The 27,499-nt window shown below is 41.0% G+C and overlaps 1 protein-coding gene across 4 annotated transcripts in view; it reads right to left on the reverse strand.

Moving 5' to 3' along the window:
• PIP5K1A (phosphatidylinositol-4-phosphate 5-kinase type 1 alpha) overlaps positions 1 to 27,499 on the reverse strand; it is a 35,697-nt gene that overhangs the window by 6,612 nt on the left and 1,586 nt on the right. For all 4 annotated transcript variants that reach the window (XM_080800960.1, XM_080800958.1, XM_080800957.1 and 1 more), the window contains exons 2-11: positions 11,436 to 11,467; positions 9,809 to 9,889; positions 8,035 to 8,165; positions 7,478 to 7,595; positions 7,146 to 7,298; positions 5,693 to 5,992; positions 2,785 to 2,990; positions 1,932 to 2,015; positions 1,054 to 1,102; positions 760 to 844 (exon numbers count right to left, since the gene is read on the reverse strand). In XM_080800960.1, coding sequence (XP_080657086.1) covers positions 760 to 844; positions 1,054 to 1,102; positions 1,932 to 2,015; positions 2,785 to 2,990; positions 5,693 to 5,992; positions 7,146 to 7,298; positions 7,478 to 7,595; positions 8,035 to 8,165; positions 9,809 to 9,889; positions 11,436 to 11,467 — 1,239 coding nt within the window. The remainder of the gene's footprint in view (positions 1 to 759; positions 845 to 1,053; positions 1,103 to 1,931; positions 2,016 to 2,784; positions 2,991 to 5,692; positions 5,993 to 7,145; positions 7,299 to 7,477; positions 7,596 to 8,034; positions 8,166 to 9,808; positions 9,890 to 11,435; positions 11,468 to 27,499) is intronic.

Below are 27,499 nucleotides of genomic sequence, written 5' to 3' on the forward strand. Positions count from 1 at the left end.
TTTAACAGTATCTTCCAGCTCAAGCTGACGAAGATGACCCTTTCACCCTGCGTGCTTGTAGCATTCACGCACACAGCACCATGATACTTTACACTTGCTTATATGCCACTTTGAAAAGACTTTGAAGGGATTTTCCCATGTTTTTTAATATTGTCTGGCATGCCTAAGTCCTCTGCCACACTGAGGGACGACTGAGGCCTATGATGAGGAGACGGGAAGAAGGAGTTGGAAATCTGCCAATGGCAGCAGCACTGGAAGGCTGGAAAAGAAGAATACTGGCACTTTCCAACCAAGAAAGTTGAGGGAAGAGAGTAAGAACGACTGCTAAGCACAATCAGTAAATGTTTCTCTAACCCTCTGATCCTAGTCTGAGAATTCCTTGGCCCTGGGGATACGAAGAGAAAACAGAAGACTGGTAATATGCTTGCCTATCTCTGTCTAGAAGTCTGGCTCTATCTCAGCCTATGGCATGGATCCTGCTCCCACAATGACACTCCCTACCTCCCCCCCACCTAAATCCCACCAATTTCCCAGAAATGCCCCTCACCTCAATGACACACGAAGGGAGAGCCAGGGGAAAAGCAGCAACTCGGAAACCACTGGGACAGACAGAGTGACTGACATAAAGACGGGCAGCAGCTCTCATGGGATGTGGGTGGAGCAGAAGAGGCTTTGGCAGTTCCCTGACAGAGGTGTCTTGCCCACCCATCTCCTGGAGTAAGGGAGTCATTGGGGGGTCATCTGGTAGAAGCCACTTACGGGGTATCTTCTTGAACACTGTGTTGCACATGAAGCGCTGGAACCGTTCAGCATAGAAGCCTGGGCGATGCACCGATACGGTGTCCTACAGAGCAGAAGAGATGGCTGCAGGGTTAAAGAGGGGGAAGGCCCGGCAAGAAGATCACTATTTAGTCCAAGGGCTATTTTCCTCTAGGCTGAGACCCTAACAGAAGGGCAGAACCCACAAATGAAGTAAGACAGAAAGAAGAAATTGAGGGCACAAATCACAACTGAAGGAGCCAAGAGGAGAGCCACTAGCAAACTGTTACTCACCCCATCGTGTACCAGGGCTTTCCAAGAGTGCTCCAACTTCTTAACAAACCTGCCAAGAAAAATGTGTATCGCACAGTCACCAAGTTTTTAAATGAATGACAGTTTTCTCTTTTATGAAGTTAAAGAAGCTGAGAAAGCACTCCCTCTATTACACTTGCTTTCCAAAGAACAGACACAGTAGTACTCGTTCAGGACAGCGATCAAAGCTGTTTCTAGGGAAGTTCATTACCTCCCCTATGGAAAAAGGGAACTTAATATGTCCCTGGCAAGTCAGGGATAAGAACATTTGTTGCAAAAGGAACAGTGAAGGGACAAATGAGCATGCCTGGAAGACAGGAGTTAAAACCGATGATAATACTGTGAAACAATAAACCAAGGTCTGTCCAGTCCTCACTAGTAGTTGAAACCTGTTTACAGGGGTAAAACTGGGACCTAGCATTTCCAAATCCTCCCTGTCACTTCAAGGCCTCAGTTCCATAGGTTAATAGCACAGGACACAGTGATCCTCTTGTTTTTCCTCCGAGGAAAAAAGAAACATGTTTCCAGCTGTACCCCAATGTGGAGTATGACTCATCTCACAAGTTTTTCACAAAGAGCCAGACAGATGGTGTGTTCTACCCTGGTGCTTCTGAGGACTGACTCAGCTCTCCACAGAGGTATATGTTATGTTTCGGAAGGTGGCAGGGTAGCGAAGCCAGGGAGACAGGCAAAATCAAGGAAATAAACCACCATCTGAAACCCAAGGAGGTAAGCCGCTAGAATCCAACTCACTGTTCCTGTTTCAGGAAGAATTTAGTGACAAACCCAGCTAAAGGAGAAATGTGAATGGTTATCTGCAAACACTCTGCCCCCTCATTTGGGATCCATATGCTCCTCACCTGTAAGACTGGAGAATGTCAATGATCCCAATATAAAGCAGCAGCCTTTCCCCTTTACTGTTGCGGGCAGGGATGCCACCCATACTGTTCCAGAAGACAAGAAGAAAACAGTAAGAAAACTGCCGGCCTGGCGCATGAGGGCTTCTCCTCACCTCGAGTCAGATCAGGATAGGGAACTGAGACCTAAACCTAACTGCCCCATCTTTCGTAAGCTGGGGAAGAGTGAAAACCTTCCTCCAACCCCAAGAGCCACTCTGGAGTATGAATTATAACCTCTTTCTCTCCAAGTCTCACTCGCCTGTCTCCGACCCCAATTCTACCAAAGAGAATCTAAAGTCACCCCTACTCAGCAACACTGAAAATGCTCAGGTAACTCTGCACTTCCTCAGTACTTTCATATTTTAACTCACACCCACTAGGACACTCTTCTTGAGTCACAGTAAAGGATACGTTAAAAATGAAACCACTTACAAGACATCTCTGATGCTTCAGTAAATATACTTCCTTGATAGACCCATGATGGTGAGAAAAGCGCCTTCCATAAAGCTGCCTATAGTAAATTACTATAGATTAAATTACTTAGATGTGCGTCTAAGGCTCTGAGTATATTCTTTTTGAAAGGTGTTTTAATTTTAAATAGCTCTCCTTCCCAGATGTACTACAGATCCCCAACTTAAGACCTTTTCTTTTCCTTTTACATTCTTAAGGTTAGTTCTATAGTATTGTAAGTGTTAATACTGTCAGCTTAAATGCTGAGTCGGGGTTATTCTTATGCCAGGAGCTGCATCCTTTCTTCAAGAAAAAAATACCGTGACTCTATGCTCTCCATCCTGTTGCCCCTGAGCCCACTCACTGGTCATCAGTCTCCATGGTGCCACCTCGCCGAGCCTCGCCCTGGATAGATTCCATAGCCGTGGAATAGAGAGCCTTTTGGGGGGCTGGTCTGCGAGTGTCAGCTGAGGATTGCGCTTCACTGCCTAAGGGCTCTCTTTGTGCATGATCTATGTTATGGATCGACATCAAGAGGCTATAGTCCATTATCTTAAAGCTCTGCAGCACCTAAAGGAAGGAAAAAAAAAAAAAAACACCACATTCTGAGCCTTGGGAAGTCTGAGGACTTTTTTCAGGAAATCACAGCTTTCCTGATTCAATTATTCTTTTATTCTTTTTTTTTTTTTTTAACTTTTTAGAAAGATTTCATTTGAGAGAGAGAGAGAGAGAAAGAGAGGGAGAGGAAGAGACGGGGTAGGGTCAGAGGGAGGAGCAGACTCCCCGCTGAGCAAGGAGCGAGATGTAGGACTAGATCTTGGGACTCCGGGTTCATGGCCTGAATGGAAGGCAGTCGCTTAACCAACTGAGCCACCCAGGCACCCCCATTTTTTTTTTTTAAGATTTTATTTTTTTCAAGATTTCAGAGATAGAGAGAGACAGAGTGAGAGAGGCAGAGCCAAAACCAAGAGTTGGATGCTCAACTGACTGCGCCACCCAAGGGCCCCTAAAGATTTTATTTTCAAGCAATCTCTACACCCAACATGGGGCTCGAACTCAAAACCACAAGATCAAGAGTTGCACGTTCCCCCAACTGAGCCAGCCAGGTGCCCCAAGATTCAATTATTCTTGACTTTCAGGGTTATCTATAGGCTTATCCTTTGCTCCTCCTACTCCCTGCGGAAGAATATATTAACCTCCTCTAGTCACTCATTATTTCTATTTCTCAGCTTTCTTCTATTTGAGTAAATATATATTAGGACACTGCCTAGCCCACAACACCCTCTTTGCTTGTTCTTTCCTTGTATCTCTTTGTGAAAAGAGCCCTGTATTCAAGAGAACGTGGAATACATATTTGTGCTGTAAAGAATCCACAAGTAGGGGCACCTGGGTGGCTCAGCGGGTTAAGGCCTCTGCCTTCGGCTCAGGTCATGATCCCAGGGTCCTGGGATCGAGGCCCGCATCAGGCTCTCTGCTCAGCGGGGAGCCTGCTTCCCCTTCTCTCTCTGCCTGCCTCTCTGTCTACTTGTGATCTCTGTCAAATAAATAAATAAAATCTTTAAAAAAAAAAAATCCAAAAGGACAGTCTGGTCAAAGTACATTTCATGATGGAGCGAATCTGCTGCAGGCCTTTATACGACCAGCTTTGATTCAGGTCAGTATTTCCTGAAGCCCTACCACCTGCAGGCATTGTGCCTGTTTACAGGGATATAAAGATACTCAAGAGTTTCTGTTCTCAAGGCGCCTGGGTGGCTCAGTGGGTTAAGGCCTCTGCCTTCGGCTCGGGTCGTGATCCCAGGGTCCTGGGATCGGCCCCGCATCAGGCTCTCTGCTCAGCAGGGAGCCTGCTTCCACCTCTCTCTCTCTGCCTACCTCTCTGTCTGCTTGTGATCTCTCTCTGTCAAGTAAATAAATAAAATCTTAAAAAAGTGTTTCTGTTCTCAACAATATTATAATTTAGGAAAGAAATGCAAAAATAAATCCAATACAGTCTAATACATGCAACAACAGAAGCGACTGCATGACTGATAGTACGGAGGAGGCCAGGAGGTGATACATAATTAAGTTTATGAAGAATTAGAAAACAAGTCCAAATAAATAAAGGACGGAATATTCTAACACCTGGAAGCATGAAACAGCACATTATGTACAGGGAGATATAATCTGATACTGCTAAAACAGAAAATGCAAAGGACAGGTGTGGCAGATTACAGAGGTTGACAGAGGCAAAACAGTGACAGACCTGATGTGTCATATTAAGGAGCCTGGATTCTTTTTTTAAAAAGATTTATTTGGGGTGCCTGGGGGGCTCAGTGGGTTAAGCCTCCGCATTCAGTTCAGGTCATGATCTCAAGGTCCTGGGATTGAGCCCCGCATCAGTCTCTCTGCTCAGCAGGGAGCCTGCTTCCCGCCTCCGCCTGCCTCTCTGCCTACTTGTGATCTCTCTGACAAATAAATAAATAAAAATCTTAGGGAAAAAAAAAAAGAGAAGAAGAAGAAAGAAAAAAATCCTCCTAACTTTAAGATGGAAGAGGTAAGTTGGCTTACATCCAGAAAGAAAACAGCTGATAGAGGCTGAAGCCAGGGAAGGGAAAGGAAGCAAGATGTGAAACAAAACCCTAAAGAACAGTTCTGAAAAAGTGACCTGTAATAAGCCATCACATTGGGCAGAAAGGAGATTAAAGATGGGTAAGCGTAGACATGTTTATAAACTGGGGATGGGGGCAGGACAAATGGATGGTATGTAGTAGAATAGTGGGGTAGTCTGCTTAGAAACAAGGCTGGGGGACAGCAGTCAGAAAGTGGTTTGAAGACTGCAATCATGTGACATCTGTGCTGAGAGGAACAGGAGGTGGAGTCACGGTGAACAATACTGAGGCCAGATAGCGTCAACCTGTAGAGATACTGGTGGAATAGACACAGGTGTGTGATTTCCTTCAGCAGCACTCAGGTTCCAAGATATAAATTTGAATCTGGCAGGCAGGACCAAGATCTGAGGAATGATGGTACTGGTATGAAAATATGGAGAGTGTAGGATTATGAGGCCTAGGAGAGGTAAAGAAAATGAAGCCAGGTGGGGGAGGATAACAGAATGCAAAAATGTAAAGGCTCAGCAATAACCTAATGCAAAAGTTATTTTAAATGAAGTCTGGGACATATGGAGCTAAGGAACCGAGTCCCATCTCGCACCGATTTGAACCTTAAGAACAATAAGCTGTTTTAGTGGCTGAGATTTTTGGTATTTGACAGGGAAAGAAATATGATAAACTCACCAAACAGTCACGCTGTAGGGTCTTACATAGAGCATTGTACATGTCAGCATCCAAAAAAAGACCATCTGGAATATCTTGTAAGAAGTCCAGGTCTTTAAAGGTGGGGAGAGGCTTCTCTCGCTCTTTTTGGGAAGCCCGCCGTTTGTAGGTTGAGCCCTTGAGGTCATATTTGATGTGCATCTTGACCGACCGTGGTAAGAGATTGTTCATTACCACAATTCGAATGTTCTTACCACCTGCCTGCACACAGTACAGTCCATAGAATTTAGGCAGCAAAGTGCGAGGATTCTGGTTGAGGTTCTGAGAGCACAAAAGTAAAAAGAAGCAGGAGAGCAAGTCAGACAATTTTCAGTGAAACTCAAGCGTAAAAGTTGCCACCCCCTTTCCTTTGTCTGCTATATGGGATTCAGGTACAATCTATCTGTCCATAAGCCCACATCAAATTTGTTTACAATTTCCCAATACATCTACTTCAGTGATTGGATCACCACCAAGGATGAAAGATTATGACTTAAGTCGAAGGCAGATGCTTAACTAATGGAGCCACAGACCTGATGGAGCCACAGACCGTCCAATACAGTAATCAGTCATGATACTCAATATATGATGGGTATTCTTTTAGAGAGGCTTAAGAAAAGATCATGTTGAAAAAGTCTTAACTCTAAGCCCTTGGTATAGTATATTCTTGTGGCTGTGATGCAAAGCAAAACTAACTTCTCTAGAAGCTCTGAGAGCAGTCACTCAGAGTTAAGATGGAGTAGAAGTAACAACTTCATTCCCTAGTGTAGGAGGTGGATTAAGAACAGAAAACAAAATTATCAGTGAATTTCAACTTTGGGTAGGATGGTCTAAGTCAAATAACGCTTAAAATAAGACAGATGGGGTCCCCGAGTGGCTCAGTCGGTTGTGCCTGCTTTCAGCTCAGGTCATGCTCCCAGAGTCCTGGGATGGAGCCCTATGTGGGGCTCATCAGGGAGTCTGCTTCTCCCTCTCCTTCTGCCACTGCTCCCACTCGTGTGCTCTCTCTCTCGTTATCTCCCTCAAATAAATAAAATCTTAAAAAAAAAAAGACATAAACAAAAAAACCCTTTTAGCCCCAGAGAGACAAAAGAGATGGGGCAAAAAACCGCAAAACAAACTACATCTTTAAGACAGGAATGCTGACTTTGTGTTGCCCTGCTGAAGAGAGCCCCCCAGCCTTTTTTCCTTTTTTAAAGATTTTATTTACTTATTTGAGAGAGAGCACAAGCAGGGGGCAGGGAGAGGGAGAAGCAGGCTCCTCGCTGAGCAGGAAGCCTTACGCAGGGCTTGATCTCAGGACCTTTGGACCATAACCTGAGCCTAAGGCAGATGCTTAACTGACTGAGCCAAGCAGGTGTCCCAAGAGAGCCCTCCCAGCCTTGTCTAGGAGTGGAGTGGGCAGCAGAGGTGGCCAGTGCTCCTCTTCCCTCACCATGTAGTATCCTGGAAGCAGCTTCTGCAGAAACTCCGCTTCTTTATGCTGAACCGTTTTAATAATGAATTCATCATCGCTGGACACATAGAAGAGGGAACCACTAGCCCCAGAGTTGCAGAGTTCAATCAGCGGCTCACTGCAGAGAGAGTACTGGGGCCCAGGAAGAAGAGAGTAAGAAGTTCAGAAATACCAGGGCCTGTCCAACCAGAAATTAAGTACAGATGCAATTCTGTTCTAAAGGTATATTAGAGCAAGACTGGAGAAAGGGTCTTCCTTTAGGAGGATGCCTCTGATACTGGAGTCATAGAGTCCTGGGAACGAGAGCTTACCAAGTAATCATCAGGCCGGATACCAAATAACTCCCGAAAGTAACGGAAGGCAACAGGTGCATAGGTCTTGAACCGAAAGTCATTGTAGTGATGAGCAGGGGTCAAGTTGCTCCCTTCACTGTGGGGTTAAAATAGAAAAAGCTGTAATTTACCAGTCCCTGTCACCCAGGAAGTCCACCCTTGGCAGACACTCAGAGTAAACCAGAGGCAGGTCAATACACCCCTTTTGAGAGAAGAGAGGGATTAGATGAGTCAGTTACTTAGTGGGACAAAGCCACAACATGGGGATTAAGACATGGCACAGGGAGTCAGACTGCCCCTACCCAGTGCACTGAATTGCTTTTTAGGGCTCACTCCACAGGCCGGTGGCTTATGGAAGCATTCAAAGGACACCATCTGCTCTCTAAATTCTCTATTCCTACATCACCCCAAGATCAAGTTAAGGACTGGACATTGGGCACATGCCTAAATTAGACCTGAACCCCTAAAACTGGCCTGAGGTTGATATGAAAAAGCCACACTTCCCAGGACATTCCCCTGAACATTAACCTTTGTACCTGGGGAAGAAGATACTCTCCACAACATAGAAGTCTTGCATGAGGACATCACGCTCTGGTTTGGTACTCAGGCTTCCCACAGTGTGAGTAATGCCTAACTGGATGGCACCTTTCAAGGCAGATGAGGTTGTCTGAGAAACAGAAGAGAAAATAGGAAAGTTTCTAGTATTAAATCTGATCAGAACAATAAAAACTCAGGAGGGAAGAGCCAAAAGAAGCACTGAAAAGCAAATGGCACTTCTGGTACTTCAGACTAAGCTGTGGCAGTCCAATTCCTCCATCCTCTTGCTTTACATGGCAGTTAAGCCTGCTAAAGGTTGCAAGGGTATGAAAATACACAGTAGCAAAGGCAGGACTGAGTCAGCCTCAGCTAGGCAAGGTGTTCCTGCTTCTCCAAATTTATAGCTGGAAGCCACAATCCATATCAACATTTGGAAGATATGTTGTACTGAGAGAAAAATTTTAAGTCTCACTTCAAAGATTCCTGTGTGCAGAATGTCTGGGGCTCTCCAAACATTTTATTCATGAAATACAGACCGTAACTAAAATACGGACTGATATGCCGATGGACTACCTGGCTACAGAAGCTTCAGTCCTTTAAGGCAGAGCCTGACTCGTGTCCCAAGGATGACAGGCTGGCAATAAAAGTTCCTAATTGAAGAGAAAGCCTGAAAGACTCAAATTATTTCTGTAAGAAGTGTTAAGATTTAAAATGATCACACTATAGTAAAAAACAACGAATTCAAGAACCTCACTCTTACAATCCCATGGGAAAATATCAAATCATCTAGATCTGTGCTGTCCAATACACTTGCCACTGGCCAGAGATCGCTACTTAAGTTCATTAAAATAAAAACTGAAAATCTGCCTTTTCAGTCTTACCAGCCACATTCAAGTATGACTAGTGGCTACCATTGGAGGACACAGATTATAGCACATTTCAATCACTATAGAAAGTTCTACTGGACAGTTTTGTTCTAAATGATTTCCCTTATCCCCAACTCTTACCAAGTATTAAATTACTTGTATTTCTACTTAGTCTTCATTAGGCACTAAAATGTTAACTAGAGTGGTACCTGCCTGGCTCAGTCAGTAAAGCATGTGACTCTCGATCTCAGGGTCATGAGTTTGAGCCCCATGTTAGGGTCAGAAATTAATTTATTTTAAGTAGGCTCCATGCCCAATGTTGGGCTCAAATTCATGACCTTGAGATCAAGAATTGCATGCTCTACTGACTGAGCCAGCCAGGTGCCCTGTTAGAGATTACCCTCTGCCCCCCAAATTTTATACATATACACACACATACATATATAACTAGATTTTGAAGTGTGTGCCTCTCCAATTAGCCTAGAAACTCATCTTTTTGTCTCAATGTTCAGCACATAAATAGAGCTCAATAAGTAAATGCTGGATTGACAAGGGCCTTGAGCCCATTCCCAGAGCGGGTCAGGTCCCTGACAATGCAATAAAGACAGAGAACACCCACAAGAAAAATTTACATGGGCCAGAACTCCAAGGACTCTAAGATATCTACACACACTGTATCAAACAAGGTATAAACACTCAATGGAAAGGTTGAACACTGTCCTTGGGAAGCCTGAGCACCTCCCAAAGTGGTCCAGAACTGAAAGTAAACTCTAAAGTCCAAGTTGTATGATAGCTCTTGTGCAAAAGCTTAGGACATCAAGAAATGAGACAAAATGTGGAGAATAAAACCAATGGGACAGAACTATCCCTTCCTGGACTAAAATGAAAGTGTTCCACCCAGACACACCTTTTTATAAGTCGTCTCTCCTGAGGAATCAACACCTCGGTGGCCTATTTTCTTGATGGGCATGCCAGAGGCATAAGGCACCTGGAAAAAGAAGAGTCAAAATTAGCATGTGATCCCTATGTAATACACCATATAGCTACCGTGATACATTAAAACAAACTGAACACTCAACCCACCCATTCTACGTTACAAATATTTTGTAAAATCTTCACAAGACCCACACAGCTTTAGTGTTGTTTCCAAATGAATTAACTGGCTAAAAGAACACAGAAAATTCCAAGGGACACATATTTCACTTTTGATCCTCAAGGAAAAAAAAGGGGGGGGGGACATAAAAAAATGAGTGACATTAAGGAAAAGTAGAGACAAGAGAAGTATGAAACAGCTGCTCCAGGAAAAAGAACAAACCTTAGTTCACAAAAGGCAGGTTAAACGTAGTTCCACAGACCCCCATCTTTTTTTCACCAGCTTTCTTTCAGAAACTTCTACCCCTGTAACTTTCAACCTGACATGAATACTACCTGCTCAAAGTGCATTCACCAGTAAAAACGATCTAGCCGCTCGCAAATGCAAGTACTGCAAACCTAGGAATTAAAAAACTGAGGCAATAAGATGACTCCTCTGAGATAGGAGCCCTCAGTGCCTTGAAGAGACTCCTGGGAACATGATATGGCTATGTTTTCCACCCACAGGACAGACCCTAAAATAAGGAAGGAGTAATACCAGTAGAGCAGAGTTTAGAAGGCTATTTCCCACATCAAGATGAAGCACAAAAGACGCAAAGGTATTCTTCGTGATGTTAGTACTCATTAAGTTAATAAGCCAGAGGCAAAAAGGCCAGTGTAAATAGGGAGTCATGATCTTAGGGCCTGATATTCAAGTTCTACTCTTCTTTCTAAGGCCCTTAATATCAGAAAACCCTCAGTATATCATCTCAAAGATCTTGGAAGAGGTTCTAAGAGAAAAACCTAAAATCTCAGGCCAAAGGGGGTCTGCACTCTGAAACCCTGTCACAAAAGCCAGGAGAGAGGCAAGAAATAAGAGGTGTGAGAAATACTGAATAGGAAGAAAGTTAAGCAAATGGAAGATATTTTGCACAGAAAAGAAAAACTCAGGAAATTAACAGCGTCTGTATGGTTAAAAGAAGTTCTTCAAATTCACTGAAGCTATGCAACCAGGAAGCAGTAATAGCAAAACCAAAGAGTAGGCTTTAGAGACGAACTATGTGGGATTTAATCCCAGCCTTATTAATTGTGTGACCTTGGGCCAACTGTAGAACCTCTAATCCTCACTCTACTTATCTATAAAACATGGATAGCAATGGTACTTAGCTCACAGGAGCGTTTACCAGATTAAATAAGAATAAAGGACGCTTAGATAAATTATTTACTCTTCGGTACACTACCTTTGATACATTAAAAAAAAAAGCTCAATCAATGAGAGCTATTATTAATATCTATAATAAACTACAACAAAAGTAGCTGTATAATCTCTAGTTTACCAAAGAGATGTAAAAGTCCTGTCTAGCTCCCAAGATCCAAGTAGGGAGAAAATAAAGATGTCATAAACAGGTATCCTTCTATTCCAGAATTAAAGTTTCAGAAATATGTATCGGTATCAAACTCACCTCAGACGGCAAGGATCTCTTGATTCCTGATGCTGTCAAAAGAATAAACAAAACACAATCAGAAGTGTACACACACACACACTAGGGCCCACAATTTCTATCAAGCACACTGAAACAATTGGGGTTTGAGTCCAACTAAACCTGACAATGAGCTCCTGCCTCTTGCTCTGTGATACTAAATCCTTTTGGATAGGGATTTTAAATATCCCTTCCTCTTCTTCCATACTCATAGAGCCCTTATGCATACTCCTTTTCTTAGTCAGTTCTCCAGGAAATATATCTGTTCTTGATACACTTAACCATCAGGATAAAAGGGTCTCATCTGATACCATGGCTGAAAGAGAAAGGGCATAAGAGATACGTAAGACTCACTGGAGAGTCTAGGGCTGATTAATAATTCTTCCCGTACAGCTAAAAGGGTAAGAACTTCTAGAGCATATCTGTGCTGCTTTACTCCTCTATTTATTATTTCAGAGAAAGGTAAAGAGTTGATCTACGGAGATAAGGCAGCTAAGGATAAGAAAATACAATGTTGAAACAATGATTCTGCATCCCTACCTCATTTTGATTTCTGCTGCAACTCAATAGGAATTTGTTAGCATTTACTTACTAAAGTGAGTTTTACTTACCAAATATTTAATCAGTGCAGATGTATAAGATAACTGTGTCGTTCAATCTCATAAGTATTAATACTTTTATCCATTTCAATTTAGGAAAGATTTTAAGAATATGTTTACAAAATGACTAAAAGAACCTATCTGTAAGAAATCTACTCTGGAAATGTGTAAACCTGACGATTCACAGACCTGTACCCCTGGGGATAAAAATACATTATATGTTTATTAAAATAAAAAAATTTATTTAAAAAAAAAGAATAATTTCCTGAAAAAAAAAATCTACTCTGAAAGGTTAAATCAGTTTTTAAGGGTCTGTCATCCCCATAACCTTCATCGATGATCACACTGGAGACACATGACCACTCAGGAAGACAGACTGTTTTGTTGTCCCCCCACCCGCCAAGCTACCCCCATTCATACTGGAAAATATTGACCTTCATATACAAAGACTACTGATACAGACCTACAATCTAATTCTAACAAATTCAAAGGGAATAAAGATTAGCCATATTAAAGAAAATTAAAAAGAGGAGCCTAATGGGATGGATCTGCAATAACACCTGAGCAGGAAGATCCCAGGTTCCAGTGTATGTTTAAGGACTAATGATGAGGCAGCAACACATGGGATTAAGGGCAACAAGGTGAAGCTCTAATTATCATTGTTTAAGGCAAATAATCAAGGGCCCTGAGAATTTCAGAATATAGCTGGGCTCAGAGGAAAGGTTATGACAATAGACCTCAGTCGTACAGAGGCCACAGACCACATACTTCTGTTACCAATAAGCATAGCAGCAAAACTTCCTTCCCCATAGTGAGTCAGGGTGGCAAAAAATGGGGAACAGATGGTTTTCATTCTTCTTCCCAAAATAGGAGGCAATGGAAATGTCATCTAGCTGTTAGGAAGATCTGCTACATAAAATGACCCAAAAAACTGGAAAACCAGAAAAGCCCAATTATCTACACCCTTTATAGATGCTTCATCTTTAATCAGATCAACTTCAGCTGGGTAAAAGACAAAATAAATTATTACTGGAACCCCAAGCTAAAGCTTCCAAGGAACAATAAGGATAATTCTGACTTATGAATAAAACTGCTACTGACTTACTATAAAATTTAAGGTGTCCATCAACAAAGAAGAAAAGGTCCAACCTTTTTTTTTAAGATTTTATTTATTTATTTGATAGAGCGAACACAAGTAGGCAGAGAGGCAGGCAAGGTCTAACCTTTTATCTCTTATAAGCTTTTAGCCAGGAGTCAACATGCTGAGCTATTTAAAAATTAGGAGACTTGGGTTCAAATCCCTATTAGATCAGACAAATTGTTCTCTATGCTTAACTAAAACAATGAACCTATATTAGAAACCTTATGGGGGTGCCTGGGTGGCTCAGTCACTAAGTGTCCTGGAATGGAGTCCTGAGTCAGGTTCCCTACTCATTGGGAAGTCTGCTTCTCCTTCTCCCTCCAACCTCTCCTCCTTGCTTGTGTGCTCTCTCTCAAATAAATAAGTAAATAAGTAAAATCATTTAAAAAAAAAAAAAGAGGGGCACCTGGGTGGCTCAGTGGGTTAAAGCCTCTGCGTCTTCAGCTCAGGTCATGATCCCAGGGTCCTGGGATCGAGCCCCACATCCAGCTCTCTGCTCTGCGGAGAGCCTGCTTTTTCCTTTTTCTCTCTGCCTGCCTCTCTGCCTACTTGTGATCTCTGTCAAGTGAGTAAATAAAATCTTAAAAAAAAAAAAAAAAAGATGGGGCACCTGGGTGGCTCAGTGGGGTGCCTGGGTGGGCTCAGTGGCTTAAAGCCTCTGCCTTCAGCTCAGGTCATGATCTCAGGGTCCTGGGATCAAGCCACGCATCGGGCTCTCTGCTCAGCGGGGAGCCTGCTTCCCCCTCTCTCTCTACCTGCCTCGCTGCCTACTGGTGATCTCTGTCTGTCAAATAAATAAATAAAATCTTAAAGAACATAATAATAAATAAAAATAAAAAGAAAGAAAGAAAGAAAGAAAAGGCAAGGAAAGAAAAGAAAAAAAAAAACGCAAAAAAGAAGGCCTGGGGCGCCTGAGTGGCTCAGTCACTAAGTGTCTGCCTTCGGCTCAGGTCATGATCCCAGGGTTCTGGGATCAAGTCCCACATTGGGTTCTCTGCTCAGCGGGAGCCAATTCTCCCTCTGGCTGCTGCTCCGCCTGCTTGGGCTCCTCTCTCTCTCTCCTCTGTCAAATAAATAAAATCTTTAAAAATGGCTTATGTAGGGGCTCCTGGGTAGCTCAGTCAGTTGAGCATCTAACTCTATCTCAGCTCAAGTCTTGATCTCAAGGTTGTCAGTTCAAGCCCCACACAGCATCATTTAAAAAAAAAGTCTTGTGGATGCCTGACTAGCTCAGTCTATTAAGCGTCTGCCTTCAGCTCTGATCGTGATCCCAGCATCCTGAGATGGAGGTCTGTTTCTCCCTCTCCCTCTGCTCCCCTCCACTTGTGCTCTCTCTTGCTTTTTCTCAATAAACAAAATCTTAAAAAAAAAACTTATGTAAAGATTAGATGAGATAAGCTAAATCAAATGGACCATAAGGTGCTATACAAATGTATTCTTTCTATGTGATTTCTAAAGCAAAAGCAAAATTGGGCTCACAGCAAGGTTTAATGCTCAATTACCTAGACTTTCAAGGAATTTTAACTAGCATCTCAAATTACTTGGCTCCTCCCAAACCCCTCAGCTGTACCCCTCCACCACACCCTCCTGCAACTGCACACATGCAAACTACAGAATCACTGATTCTCAATGAGAAAATCAGTATGCTTTCAGCTGAGAAGACAAACACTGATTCTGGACTCCTTGATCAGTGCTTGACCTAGCCCTTCCTTTTTTACCACTGAGGAAAAGGTTTGGAAGGATCTGGCAGAACCAAGAAGGGCCAACATCCCATCCTGTTTGACATTCTTATCTAGAAAATAACCTCCTCTGTACGTAAGTAGTCACTAGACAAATTTAATCAATGGAGGGAAAAAAAGGCAGTTAAATGATTTCAAAGCACAAGAGTTAGTAAGAAAGTCCTATACTTCCCTGAAAAGCTCTACCTTGCCACCTTTCTTAGTTTTATCCCACAAGTAGCTCTAGAGCTGCTACATTCTTGCAAAGTACCCAGAACCAGGGTGAGAGGATTTCACTCAGTGGAAGGGAAGCAAGGCAAGTGGCAGGAAGAACAGGCAGAGGGAGAAGCAGGTTTCCCACTGAGCAGGGAGCCCGATGCGGGACTCAATCCCAGGACCCTGGGATCATGACCTGAGCCGAAGGCAGAGGCTTTAACCCACTGAGCCACCCAGGCGCCCCTTATGTCTGAAAATTTTTATAATTAAAAGTTTGGGGGGGGGGTGCCTGGGTGGCTCAGTTGGTTAAGCGGCTGCCTTCAGCTCGGGTCGTGATCCCAGCCAGCATCCTGGGATAGAGTCCCGCATTGGGCTCCTTGCTCAGCGGGGAGCCTGCTTCTCCCCCTGCCTCTGCCTTCCACTCTGTCTGCCTGTGCTCTCTCTGACAAATAAATAAATAAAATCTTTTAAAAAAAAAAAAAAGTTTAGGGAAAAAATACCATAGAAGAAAACAAGTCTGGATAATCAAGCTTCTTCACCTGAGCTAGCTTCTTTCTGAGAGGTTTTCTCTGGTAAAAGGAGGCATCAAGATGAAGCTCTAACAGTGACTTTGTTTTTATACTGCACTAAGTTGGGACTCCTACTCATTAACAGGTCCTGGACCAAGAAACATTCTAAACTACTAGTTAATGCTGCAGTACTAAAAGCAAAACAGACTGCATTAGAAAAAATTATTTTTGAGTGGACCAATAGATGTATAGAACCAACCATGGCAATACTGAACCCTAGTTCCTCTGCAGAAAGAAAATGTAAAATACCTTGAGAAGCAAAAACAACCACAACAAACGAAACCCCAGAGAAGCAAAGGTATACTAACTCTGGTAATTGTTTTAAGATTTTATTTATTTATTTGAGAGGGAGAAACAAAGAGCATGAGCAGGGGAATGGGCAGAGGGACAAACAGACTCCTTCCTGATCAGGTAGCCCGAGGGGCGGGCTTGATCCCAGGACCCTAAGATCATGACTTGAGCCAAAGTCAGATACTTAACTGGCTAAGCCACCCAGTCATCCCTCTCACTTTGGAAATTTTTAAAAACTCTGGCCAAGCAAGCTCAGTCTGGCTGAAATCTATAGCTCCTGATGAAAGCTGATTTTTATTTATTTTTAAAAGATTTTATTTATTTGACACAGAGAGAGAGAGAGATCACAAGTAGGCAGAGGCAGGCAGAGAGAGAGGGAAGTAGGCTCCCTGCTGAGCAGAGAGCCCAATGAGGGTCTCCATCCCAGGGCCCTGAGACCATGACCTGAGCCGAAGGCAAAGGCTTAACCCACTGAGCCACCCAGGTCCCCCTAAAGCTGATTTTTAAAAAAGATTTTTAAAAAAATTTTTAAAAGATTTTATTAATTTAAGAAAGAGAGAGAGAAGGAATGAGAAGGGGAGGAGCAGAAGGAGAGGGACAAGCAGACTCTGTGCTGAGCACAGAGCCTGACTTGGGGTTTGATTCCAGGACCTGAGCTGAAATCAAGAGGCAGATGCTTAACTGACTGAGCCACCCCAGATGCCCCATGAGAGTTGATTTTAAACAAAACAAGTTGAAAACTTAGCTCCTTCAGTCACAAATGATGCTACTTACCCATTGCCAAGCTAACAAATCAATAACCATTTATATTATGAAAAAATCATTCTGAAAGGCCCTGTAATATTTTTAGTCTAATCCTCTTTATAAAGAAAAGCACAAGCATAAGAGATATGCTCAAAATCACAGACCAAAGATGATGACAGAGGCAGAATGGGAATTCACATTCCTAATCCCAATTCAATTCTTTCTTCTAAATCATCTATTGTTTTCTATTTTCTGGCCATCTAAAGTCTAGGTGGGCCAAGAAAGCACCAGGGGAACTAGAACGCTCTACAAACTAAATAAATCTCAGAAATGCTAATAGACAATAGGAACACATATTTTCCTTCCCTGGGTACCCTCTTCTCTTGGGACAAGGAAATCTATTTTTCATTTTCATTGAAAGAGGATTAAGAGCAGAGTCCCTCCTCCTTCAATTCCTCTCAATCTTTTTTTTTTTCTTTTAAAGATTTACTTATTTATTTGAGAGAGAGAGAGAGCACGCGCAAGCAAGCATGGGTGGAAGGGACAGAGAGAGGAGGACAGAAAATCCAGGTAGACTTGGCGCTGAGCAAGGAACCTGACAAAAGGCTCAACCTCACAACCCTGAGATCATGACCTGAGTCAAATGCGTAACCAACTGCACCACCCAAGTACTCCCATATCAGTCTTAAGTTAACAGAAACAACAACTCTGTTCCTCTGGCAATGGTCATCAATGTTACTGGGAAAAACAGTAGGAAAATACCTTTCACTTCTTTTAGTGAGGTTATCCTTGTGCTGAACCAAATAATGCCTATACTCTAGAGCAGCAGAAACTTCTTTCAAGTCTGATTCTTGAAAGAGCAGTTTCACCGTTTTATAGATGTTAAGGTTCTCACTTGTCTTTGTAATAAAACATCAACAACTTTAACAGAGGAAAAAAAGAGCTCTATTCATCTCAGGTTAAAGTTTTCTTTTTGGTGTATGTGGGACCATGACTTGCTCTGATTAAAAGCATAAGGGTTTTATGATTACTGAATTTGCAGTGGATAAAAAGAGGGCATATGACAGACAAACTCTTTTTGTTTTAGGGATCTTGTAATTGACTGCAAAATCAGTTACCAATCCTTGGCAATTAACTTTTTCTTTTGGCACATTCACTTCTAAGATATTTGCATAAAAGACTGAAAGAATCAGTAACTCCACATATTATGCACAGAAGAGCTCAAAATTCTGTTGTTTTTCCAGGAGAGCCAAGTTCAGAAGAGGAATTTTCTGTACTATTCTTTCCTTCACCAAGGAGTCCTGGTTCAGTCAGTACCCAATTAATAACAAGTAGTTAATCTGGTTTAAAATCAAGTTAGTTCACACACAGACTATCAGATTAGTCAGGGGAGCAGTAACAGCATAGTAGGCAGAAATGCAGACCCTGAAATCAGAACACCTAGGTTTGAGTACTAAATCACCACTTAACTAGGCAACATTGGCCAAGTTAGTTAACTCTCTAGGCCTTGGTTACCTCATCTATAAAATGGAGAAATAACATGTTCCTCACAGGATTGTTAAGAGAATTAAATAAGTCATGTATAGCACTTAACATATAATAAATGCTCTACAAATACTACCACTTTTTATCACCACTGTGAATTATGAAACCTATCTATAGAATGGGAAGGGTCAGGGGAAATGAGAGATGCAGCAGAAAGGGAAAAGAAGAGTTGAGACTCATTTACTGAAACAAAAGGAAATGAAGGTATAGGAAAACTGAGGGAGACAAAAGGTAGTCAATTAATTCATATTATACTGTGGAACTGTGAGAAAAGAAACTTTTGTGTTACGATAGCATCTTTTTTGGGGAGGGCAGAGAGAAATGTGAGCTAATGTCAAATAATGCTTGCAAGACATCCACAGCCTTCTCAGAAGAAGGCCATGTACTACTACTACTACAAAAAGTCTGCAATTGTTATGGGGAAGAGGAGTTGGCTTCTAGTTACTGCAAGGAGCTCATGCTTCTTCAGCACAGATACACATCAGATCTACCTCTCTTACGGTTGACCCCACAGCACAGAAAGTTGAAACCTAAATGAGGAAAAACAGAAAGTTATCACTTACTTCTGGGGTTCTACTTGCTTACAGCAGAATAAGCATATTAAAAAAAAAAAAGCTCTGAAATATAAAATTATGAACAGGATCTAAACTGACGCCTAGCACCATACTATGAAATGTAAAATGATTTTTTTGTAGCTCTAGGTTAACGTTCAAAAAACAAGTAAAGGAGAAGTTCAGGCAGAAAAATTCCAAGAGTGGTCACAAAATTTGTAACCCAAATCATTTCACCCTGGAGTGATTTCATATTGGCAAAAATTTTTCTGGTACAAAACTCCTTTGCATACAGGCATGTACCCTTTCAAAAAATAACGTGTGTATCTTATTTGAGTGTTTTCCACTCTTGGAAGGTAATTTGGCAAAATCTAGCAAGAAGTCTTAAAAATATACATGTACAATTTGACCCAGAAGTGGGAATTTATTCTAAAGAAACAATCAGTGGACAAAAATGTACATACAAAGTTAGTTACTGCAGCACTGTATATAAAAACTATTATTGGATAGATACTGTAACTGGAAAAAGTCTAAATGAACAAAGGAGATTGGTGACATAAATCTAGCCATAAAATGGAACATATAAACCATTATTTTTATGTATATTTATGGATAGGACATGGAAAAATGTAAAAAAAATTACACAGTATCATATTTTTGTAAAAACTTATCTATAAATTCACTTGTATTATTTATACACATTGAAAAGGTCCAAAAAAATCATATATCAAAATGTTTAAGTATAACTATCTTGAATAGTGGAATTAGCTTGATTTAGTAACTTTAAATATCTATTTTTCCTTATCCATGTAAATTTTATATAAAAAATAATTACATCAATAATTTAGTAATTAAGGAAAAGAGATACACAGGGCTGACTTTATTGTGCTCTTTGCTGTATATTCCATTTTCCCCAGTAAACCACTACTCAACAGCCCCACATATACAGACCAACATCACTCCTACCCCACACATTAACTCAAGCTCATTACAATCATATTAAGCTGCTGCAGAGACACACTAAAAGAAAAAAATGTAAAAAGACAATGTCCAGGATGCTGCTGACAATCCTGAGCTACAAATACGCATGACTCCTCTACACTCACTCTCTTTCTCTACCATGTATAATTCTGAGATGCTTGTACAACCTGAAACAAAACTTCATCAGCACATATAAGAAGTTCTCCTTGAAGAGGTCTATCTTTCAAGTCCTCCAGAATATCAATATTCTCCTATAAAACAGGGATACCTAATTTCAGCTTATCTCCTGGATATCTAGCCCTGAAAAATATAAAAAATTTATCTGCTAAATTATGAAAATAAGCTTGGAAATCTTTAATGTTAAGAAAATAATTTCAAAGCAGCTGAACCAGTCAAGGGCCAAAATGGCAACAACCCAATTGATTCTTGCTAAAATACAATGATGAATCATCACACCACGTCACAGAGTATTTTTCTGAGTAACTCTGTCCTAGTCTTAAGGAAGCACTCCATTTTGGTCCTTGGCCCCACCCTAAAGTGTGTTTCTGATTAAAAAGGTACTGGAGGGGGGCGCCTGGGTGGCTCAGCGGGTTAAAGCCTCTGCCTTCAGCTCAGGTCATGATCTCAGGGTCCTGGGATCGAGCCCCGCATCGGGCTCTCTGCTCGGCAGAGAGCCTGCTTCCTCCTCTCTCTCTGCCTGTCTCTCTGCCTACTTGTGATCTCTGTCTGTCAAATAAATAAATAAAATCTTTAAAAAAAAAAAAAAAAAGGTACTGGAGGGGCTGGTTTCTTGGCAAAACACCACTGTGACTCTCCATACATTTGCTTGCTACTACTGAACTTCAGGACATTAAGATTCACTACTGAGGGGAAAGAGGAAATATAGAGGAAGAAAAAAATCATTAATATAATTCTGAGAAGTATAAAAAAGGCAAACTTCAGAGGGGTAAATGAGTTGGCTTTAAAAGAGATAACTGAAATAAATATATTTCCAAACTGTGAAAACCTCTGAAACAAGAGTTGTTCCCCGCCCCCCCCCCCAGTGTGCAGAACAAAACAGAGTTGGCCTTAATACCAGAGCCTCTCCCTGCACTTTCAGAGCAGAAGCATTTCCGTCAGAGATGAAATGACATCATCCACCCGATGAGAAACTAAGAGGCAGTGTGTGACTGACTTCAATGTTTGAAGTACACATATAATTTGGGGATGCTAGAGGCTGGCCGGATGTGCATTCCTCAGACAACTTGAGTTTGCCTGGGCAGGTTGTAAAGAAGCAATCCCACAGACACAGCTCAATACTACAGCATACAAATGTGTCCGTAATACGTACACAGAGCACAAAGCGATAAAAGCAGACTTTTGGGAAACAAAATGCTAAATCTCAGGAGTTCTCTTGGTTGGTCAGACCAAGAGTCAGAGGATTTAAAAGAAAAAAACAAAAACAAAAAATAACCCCCAATCAAAGCAAAACCCCACACAAAACAAAACACAAAACACAGCCCAGTTATCTGCTGCACTATTTGAAGCAATCTCTTCCGTCCTTGTTACCTTGAGATACTGAAAACCATTTTAAGCATACCCCTGCAGGTAGGGGGCACAATATGTTCTTCAAATGAAAATACTCAGAAATGTCTGAAATATCAGTCCACCCCTTGAGAAGTAGTGCTGAGTACTCAAAAACGTAGTGTTTAGGAACAAAAAAGGACCATTACTATACCCTCAATAAGGACTAAACTAAGCCGATTAAGATAACCAAGCCACAGCCCAGAGAAAAACTGAATTTTGTTTCCTAGCAAGTGTTGAGTTTTCCTAAGTATCTTCTAGGAACAAGTCAGAAAGGCAAAGATGCTCCTAGAAGCAAAAGCTCAAAAACACAAAGCAGTCTGATCTACTAGTCCTGGGGTCACCTCAGAAAACAGCCAACTATTAAGCAGCAAGGAATGAGCCACAAGTTTACTAAGACTCACCCTTTTCTTTTTTTTAAACTAAGACTCATCTTGATAACATACAGCCTCAATGCAACACCTCTGCCACAAGTAACAAGCTCCCTGAACCTGTTTCCAAATTTAATTAAAATACCTCTACATTTCCCTCTTGACAAACTTTTGCTTCTACAAGGCGAATTTTTTTTTAAGATCTTATTTATTTGTCGGTTGGTTAAGCCTCTGACTTTGGCTCAGGTCGTGATCCCAGGACTCTGGGATGGAAGCCCCACATCTCCTGCTTCTCCTTCTTCCTCTACTTGCTGCTCTACCTACTTGTGCTCTTTCTTTCTTTCTCTCCCTGTCAAATAAATAAATAAAATCTTTTAAAAAATGGAAAAAAAAAAAAAAAAAGACCTGAGTCTCGGGACACCTGGGTGGCTCAGCTGGTTAAGCCTCTGCCTTCGCTCAGGTCACGATTCCAGGGTCCTGGGATAGAGTTCCGTGTTGGGCTCCCTGCTCAGTGGGGAGCCTGCTTCTCCCCCTCTCTCCTCTGCTCCCCCGCTTGTAATCTCTCTCACTGACAACTAAATAAATAAAATCTTTAAAAAAATGAATAAATAAAAGACCTGAGTCTCTTGGATAAGCCACCCATGGCCAAGAAATAATTGAGATTTCTTGGCAGACTGCCACCTCTTATTTCCAAATCTGGCTCTATCTATCCGGAAAAAGCAATGACTCTTGCTGGACTGGAATGTACATGTTTCAGCAGAGAAAGTCTAATTTTAATGATATCATAATGAACATTAATTGCCCAACAATGCACTTCAAGACAATTACAAGGAAAATCAGAGATATGTTACTTTTCCATCATCTCTTTTATACACGTTCTTGTAAACGAAAATTTGAAGTTCACCAGGGTGTTTACGTACACTGTGCACAGGAAAGCTACTCTGCTCTAGCTAATTATGTATCCTAAAAAAACCCTCTTCCCATTCTCTCCCTACAACTTCCTTTGATTACCTTCCCTTAGCCTACTTCCCATTAACATCACTGATCCTTTGGTATACTGCTTATTCTGGGTTACTTCCGTATTACTTGGTTAAGTACATAAAGCAAATAAGATATATCGTACTCCCTACAAGGAACCTGCCCTCCTTACTTTTTGCCAAAGTCTTCCTCAGATTCATCAGGAAGAAACCTTTTCTGGAATCAGATGATTGCCAATTAATACGTATTGTCTACAAGGGTGTCTGGTCTGGCGGGTTGTCAGTAGAGCATACAACTCTTGATCTTTTAAGTTAGTGACCCATGCTGTGTGCAGAGGTTACTTAAAAATAAAAGCTTTAAAATAAAATATCTATTGTCAACAGTCATTACAAACAAACAGACTGGAATTTCATAGGAGGACAAAGAAAAATGACAGGACAAAGTTTAAAAAAATAGGTTGAGCAAAAAAGGTTCACTTCAAATAGTAAACAACAAAAAGAACTATGGACACTCATAGGAGATGGGAACAAAACCAACTAACACATACTTAGAAACTAAACAGTGCTCTTTTGATAGGAAAGGGTGGAGAAGTGAAGTGCAATAGGGGAAATGGGCTAGGAAGGGGTTTCCTCTAGGAAATACCATCAGGCCAAACACTCTCTCTGAGACTGAATGGTGAGCTGGGGTTTGGAACACAGAGAAAAAGAGATTCCCTCTACCAGGCTATCAGAAAATAACATACTTCCTGAAGTATACTTTTATTCATGATCAAGAAATACACCCAGGAAAAAGAAGAAATTAACAACTTTGCTCTTGCTTTATATCTAGTCAGAACACAAAAAAATTCTTGGAAAGAAAATATACAGCTTAAAGAATAAAATAACCACCTTCCTTCTTTATCCCCAGTTCTGTCTTTGGCCTGGTGTTATCTCTGTTGTTCACTACACAGGCTACAGTTTCCACTATATCATCAGAGAAAAACAGACTAATAAAATATGTAATAACTAGTAGTTGGCACCTGTTTGAGCCAAGTTATGAATCAGAAGACTTTTATATCAACCCAGAACTGCACAAAGAAACTAACAAGCAAAACATATTATTTTGATATCCAAAGCTAACTTATCAGTGCATTACTACCAATTACTATCAGATACTGGATACTTAATAAATCTATATAATCATACTTGACCAGGCTTGGGCAGCCATGGCAGAAATAAATGGTTAATCAGGGGTGCCTGTGTGGCTCAGTCAGTTGAGCCTCTGGCTCTTGGTTTTGGCTCAGGTCATGATCCTGGGGTCCTGGAATTCAGCCTGGCCTCAGGCTCTGAGTTCAGCACGTCTGCGCAGATTCTGCTTGAGATTCTCTCCTCCCTCTGCTCCCACCCACTGCTTGTGTGCACACTGCACTCTCTCACTCTCTCTCAAATAAATAAAACCTTTTTCAAAAATTAAAAAAAGATAAATGGTTAATCAAAAACAAAGACATTCTGATGTCAGTTTTCTGGCCAAAAAAAAAAAAAAAAAGTGTCAAAACCCCCATGTAAAAAACAAACAGAAACCTCTCTCCCTACTTATAAAATGTCGTCCAAAATGGTACCTGGTGATATTCTAACTGCATGATATTCTGTTCTATTTTTACATTTCCAAATTTCAGTTTCTCACTCTAGTAAAGTGGCTTAAATTGTACTACTTTTCACTAGTATGGAAGAATGGAAGGGAAAAGGATCAGCCTACAAATGTTTTACACCAGATACAAAGAACACAGACCAAAAAAACTACAAAATCCCTACCATTTGGTGTTATCAGATTAGAGCATAATTTACTGGTGAAGCTCTTCTAGAAACAACAAAACCACCAGAATCAGGGACTGATGAGGCTGGCCCTATGATAAAGGTCCCAAATAAAAATGCTTCAGTCCTGTGTCCTCTGAGGTTGCCCACAGTAGTAAAGTAAAATACAGTCGGAAAGGAGCTGTAAAGTTACTTCCAAATCATTTGTGCTCATGATAAAATCATATAGATAAAGGGTGACAATTTCAGAAACGTTCTGGTCTGAAGTAAAAAGCAACTACAGGTTTATGATCTTCTAATGTTTCAAGTGCTTTTTCCTTAGAAGGGGAGTCACATGTGATTTTATCAAACAGCTCTTATTTCAGAAGAGCTTCAGCATTCTAATTTTACTTTCTAACTTTCTAACTCCTTCAAACTTCAAATCAAGTCTCCCAAACAGAAAGTCTTTACTCCCTCCCTGGCAGTTAAAAAAAAAAAAGGACTCAGTAGCTGATTTCAAGCTCTCTCTCTCTCTCTTTTTTTCTTAAGATTGTATTTTTGGGCTACCTGGGTGGCTCAGTCATTAAGTGTCTGGCTGCAGCCCAGGTCATGATCCCAGAGTCCTGGGATCAACCCCCATCAGGCTCCCTGCTCGGTGGGAAGCCTGCTTCTCCCTCTCCCATCCCCCCCACTTGTTTTCTCTCACTGTCTCTGACAAATAAATTAAAAAATTAAAAAAAAATTTTATTTTTAAGTAATCTCTACACAGCAATGTGGGGTTCGAACTTAGAACCCTAAGACTGAGTCACATGTTCTACCAACTGAGCCAACCAGGTGCCCCTGAATTTCAAGATCTTGATAAACTAGTCAAATTACAGATAGGAAAACAGACTCTCTGCACACTGGTGTGACAGATGGTCATACTGTCAACAGCACCTCTTCAGGGCTTGCTTGCTTATTTATTTATTTATTTATTTATTTATTTATTTTAAAGATTTTATTTATTTATTTGACAGAGAGATCACAAATAGGCAGAGAGGCAGGCAGGGAGAGAGGGGGAAGCAGGCTCCCCGCTGAGCAGAGAGCCCGATTCGGGGCTCGATCCCAGGACCCTGAGATCATGACCCGAGCCGAAGGCAGAGGCTTTAACCCACTGAGCCACCCAGGTGCCCCAGGGCTAATTTTATTTTTAAGTGGTGTCACTGTCCAAATAATGAGGATGGGGGAGAAAGCAAAAGAAGGAATAAATTTCCTTTACACATCTAACAGCTGAGACTGGATGGCAAACTGCATCAGTTTTTATTAACAAAGTATAAGAACAAACACATGATGATGACTTCTGTAAGCTGATATTCATTTATAACTGCCTCCCCCAAATTCAAACATGGTAATTACTCCAATGGGAAAAGATGTCAAACATCTCTTAGAACATATGGTTTGATCTACCATCTGTATTTCACTTGTCAGCAGTATAAAAGACCAGCTTACTGGTGCCTTAATGGTGGAAACATCTAGACAGTAACAACTGTTCTAAATAATCTGTCCTTCCTAATTTGAAAGCCAAAAGATTTTGAGCCTCCAAAGGTTATGAGTGGCTTATCTAAAAGATCAATCTGTCCCTGAATCCTAACATTCTTATACTGAATCTATTTTCAACATTGCCAAAGAATCTTGCCTTTAGGATTTCAGAGTTTCACCACATTTAAATGATTTCAGCTAAACACCTCAGAACAGTAAGCTGGTTTTAGAATGGTTATACACAAACACACACACTACCCTGAATTTCTACAAGGCCAGCCTTCTTGCCTTTAACAATTTAGGAAACCATAAACCATCACTCATTCCTGTCAATGTCCTAATTCCCCTGGTACCATCCAGATACAGCAACACTCAACTCCAGTCACAAATACAACCCATTAAAAAAATATAAAAACAAATAAACCCCATTTTTAATAGCCTTTTTTGGATCAGAATCAAATATTCTATTCTCTTCAATCATATCCTTAAAATGAATTATTTTACTAAATTAAATTTACTAAGACCAAACCTAAGTGAAAGTGCAGACACACAAATAAAGTCAACACTGTATTTGGACACAAAAATCCCATCAGGTTTTCAGAAATATTTAATTTTTCTTAATTTCTTAATACAATTGCTTCAATAACTGTCAAAGGAGCAAAGAGGGTAGCTGTAAGAAACAAAAGTAAAAATAGGAATCTAAAACTATTTTTAGGTATTTTTTATATCTTGACTTCTCATATGAACACAGCAGTCAAGGAGCTGTAAAGTCCATTGAAACCTAGTAATTTTATTTTCTCGGGAAAACACAACAGGACCAAAACATTTACACAATCTGAATTATTAATGCCAACCCTAGGATCTGGCAGAAAAACATTAAAAAAATACCATACAGTGACATCTAAAAAAGATAGAAGAACTATCTGAAGCAGGAGCAGAGATGGAAGAGAAGAAAAATGTATCAGTAAGTAACAAAGAACTATTTCCTTTACTCCTAAATCTGTCCACATGGCCAGTACTTCCATTAGATAGATACTGAATCAAATTTTGGGATATAAACACATGGCTTTTAAGGTTAACCTAGTTTCTTACAGAACATGTAACTTGATAGTTAAGTTTAATGACTATACACAACCATTGTTCTTTCTGCACCGGGGGAAGGAGGAAAGGTTTTAAATTAAGGAACTACTCTATAAAAAAATCTGTCACTTTACTTCATTCTTCACACTTAGAATGCAACATGAGTTGATCTGGTCCTTTAATGCTTTTACAGGAAAGGCAAAAATCACCTCTCAAGAAACTAAAAATAGATGCACATAAGTAAAACTGCAGCTTATGAAGAAGGTATCCGTGACCACGTAGTGGTACCCAACCCGGCTGAAATATAAAAGGTAGAACCTTCTATATAGCCAATTCAAAAGGCAAGGATGACATCCCAGGCCTAAGTTAAGTCATCTCAAGTACAGCATCCATCATCTGAAAGCCTCTCCTG

This window comes from Martes martes (assembly GCF_963455335.1).
Source record: "Martes martes genome assembly, chromosome: 4".
NCBI classification, from domain to species: domain Eukaryota; kingdom Metazoa; phylum Chordata; class Mammalia; order Carnivora; family Mustelidae; genus Martes; species Martes martes.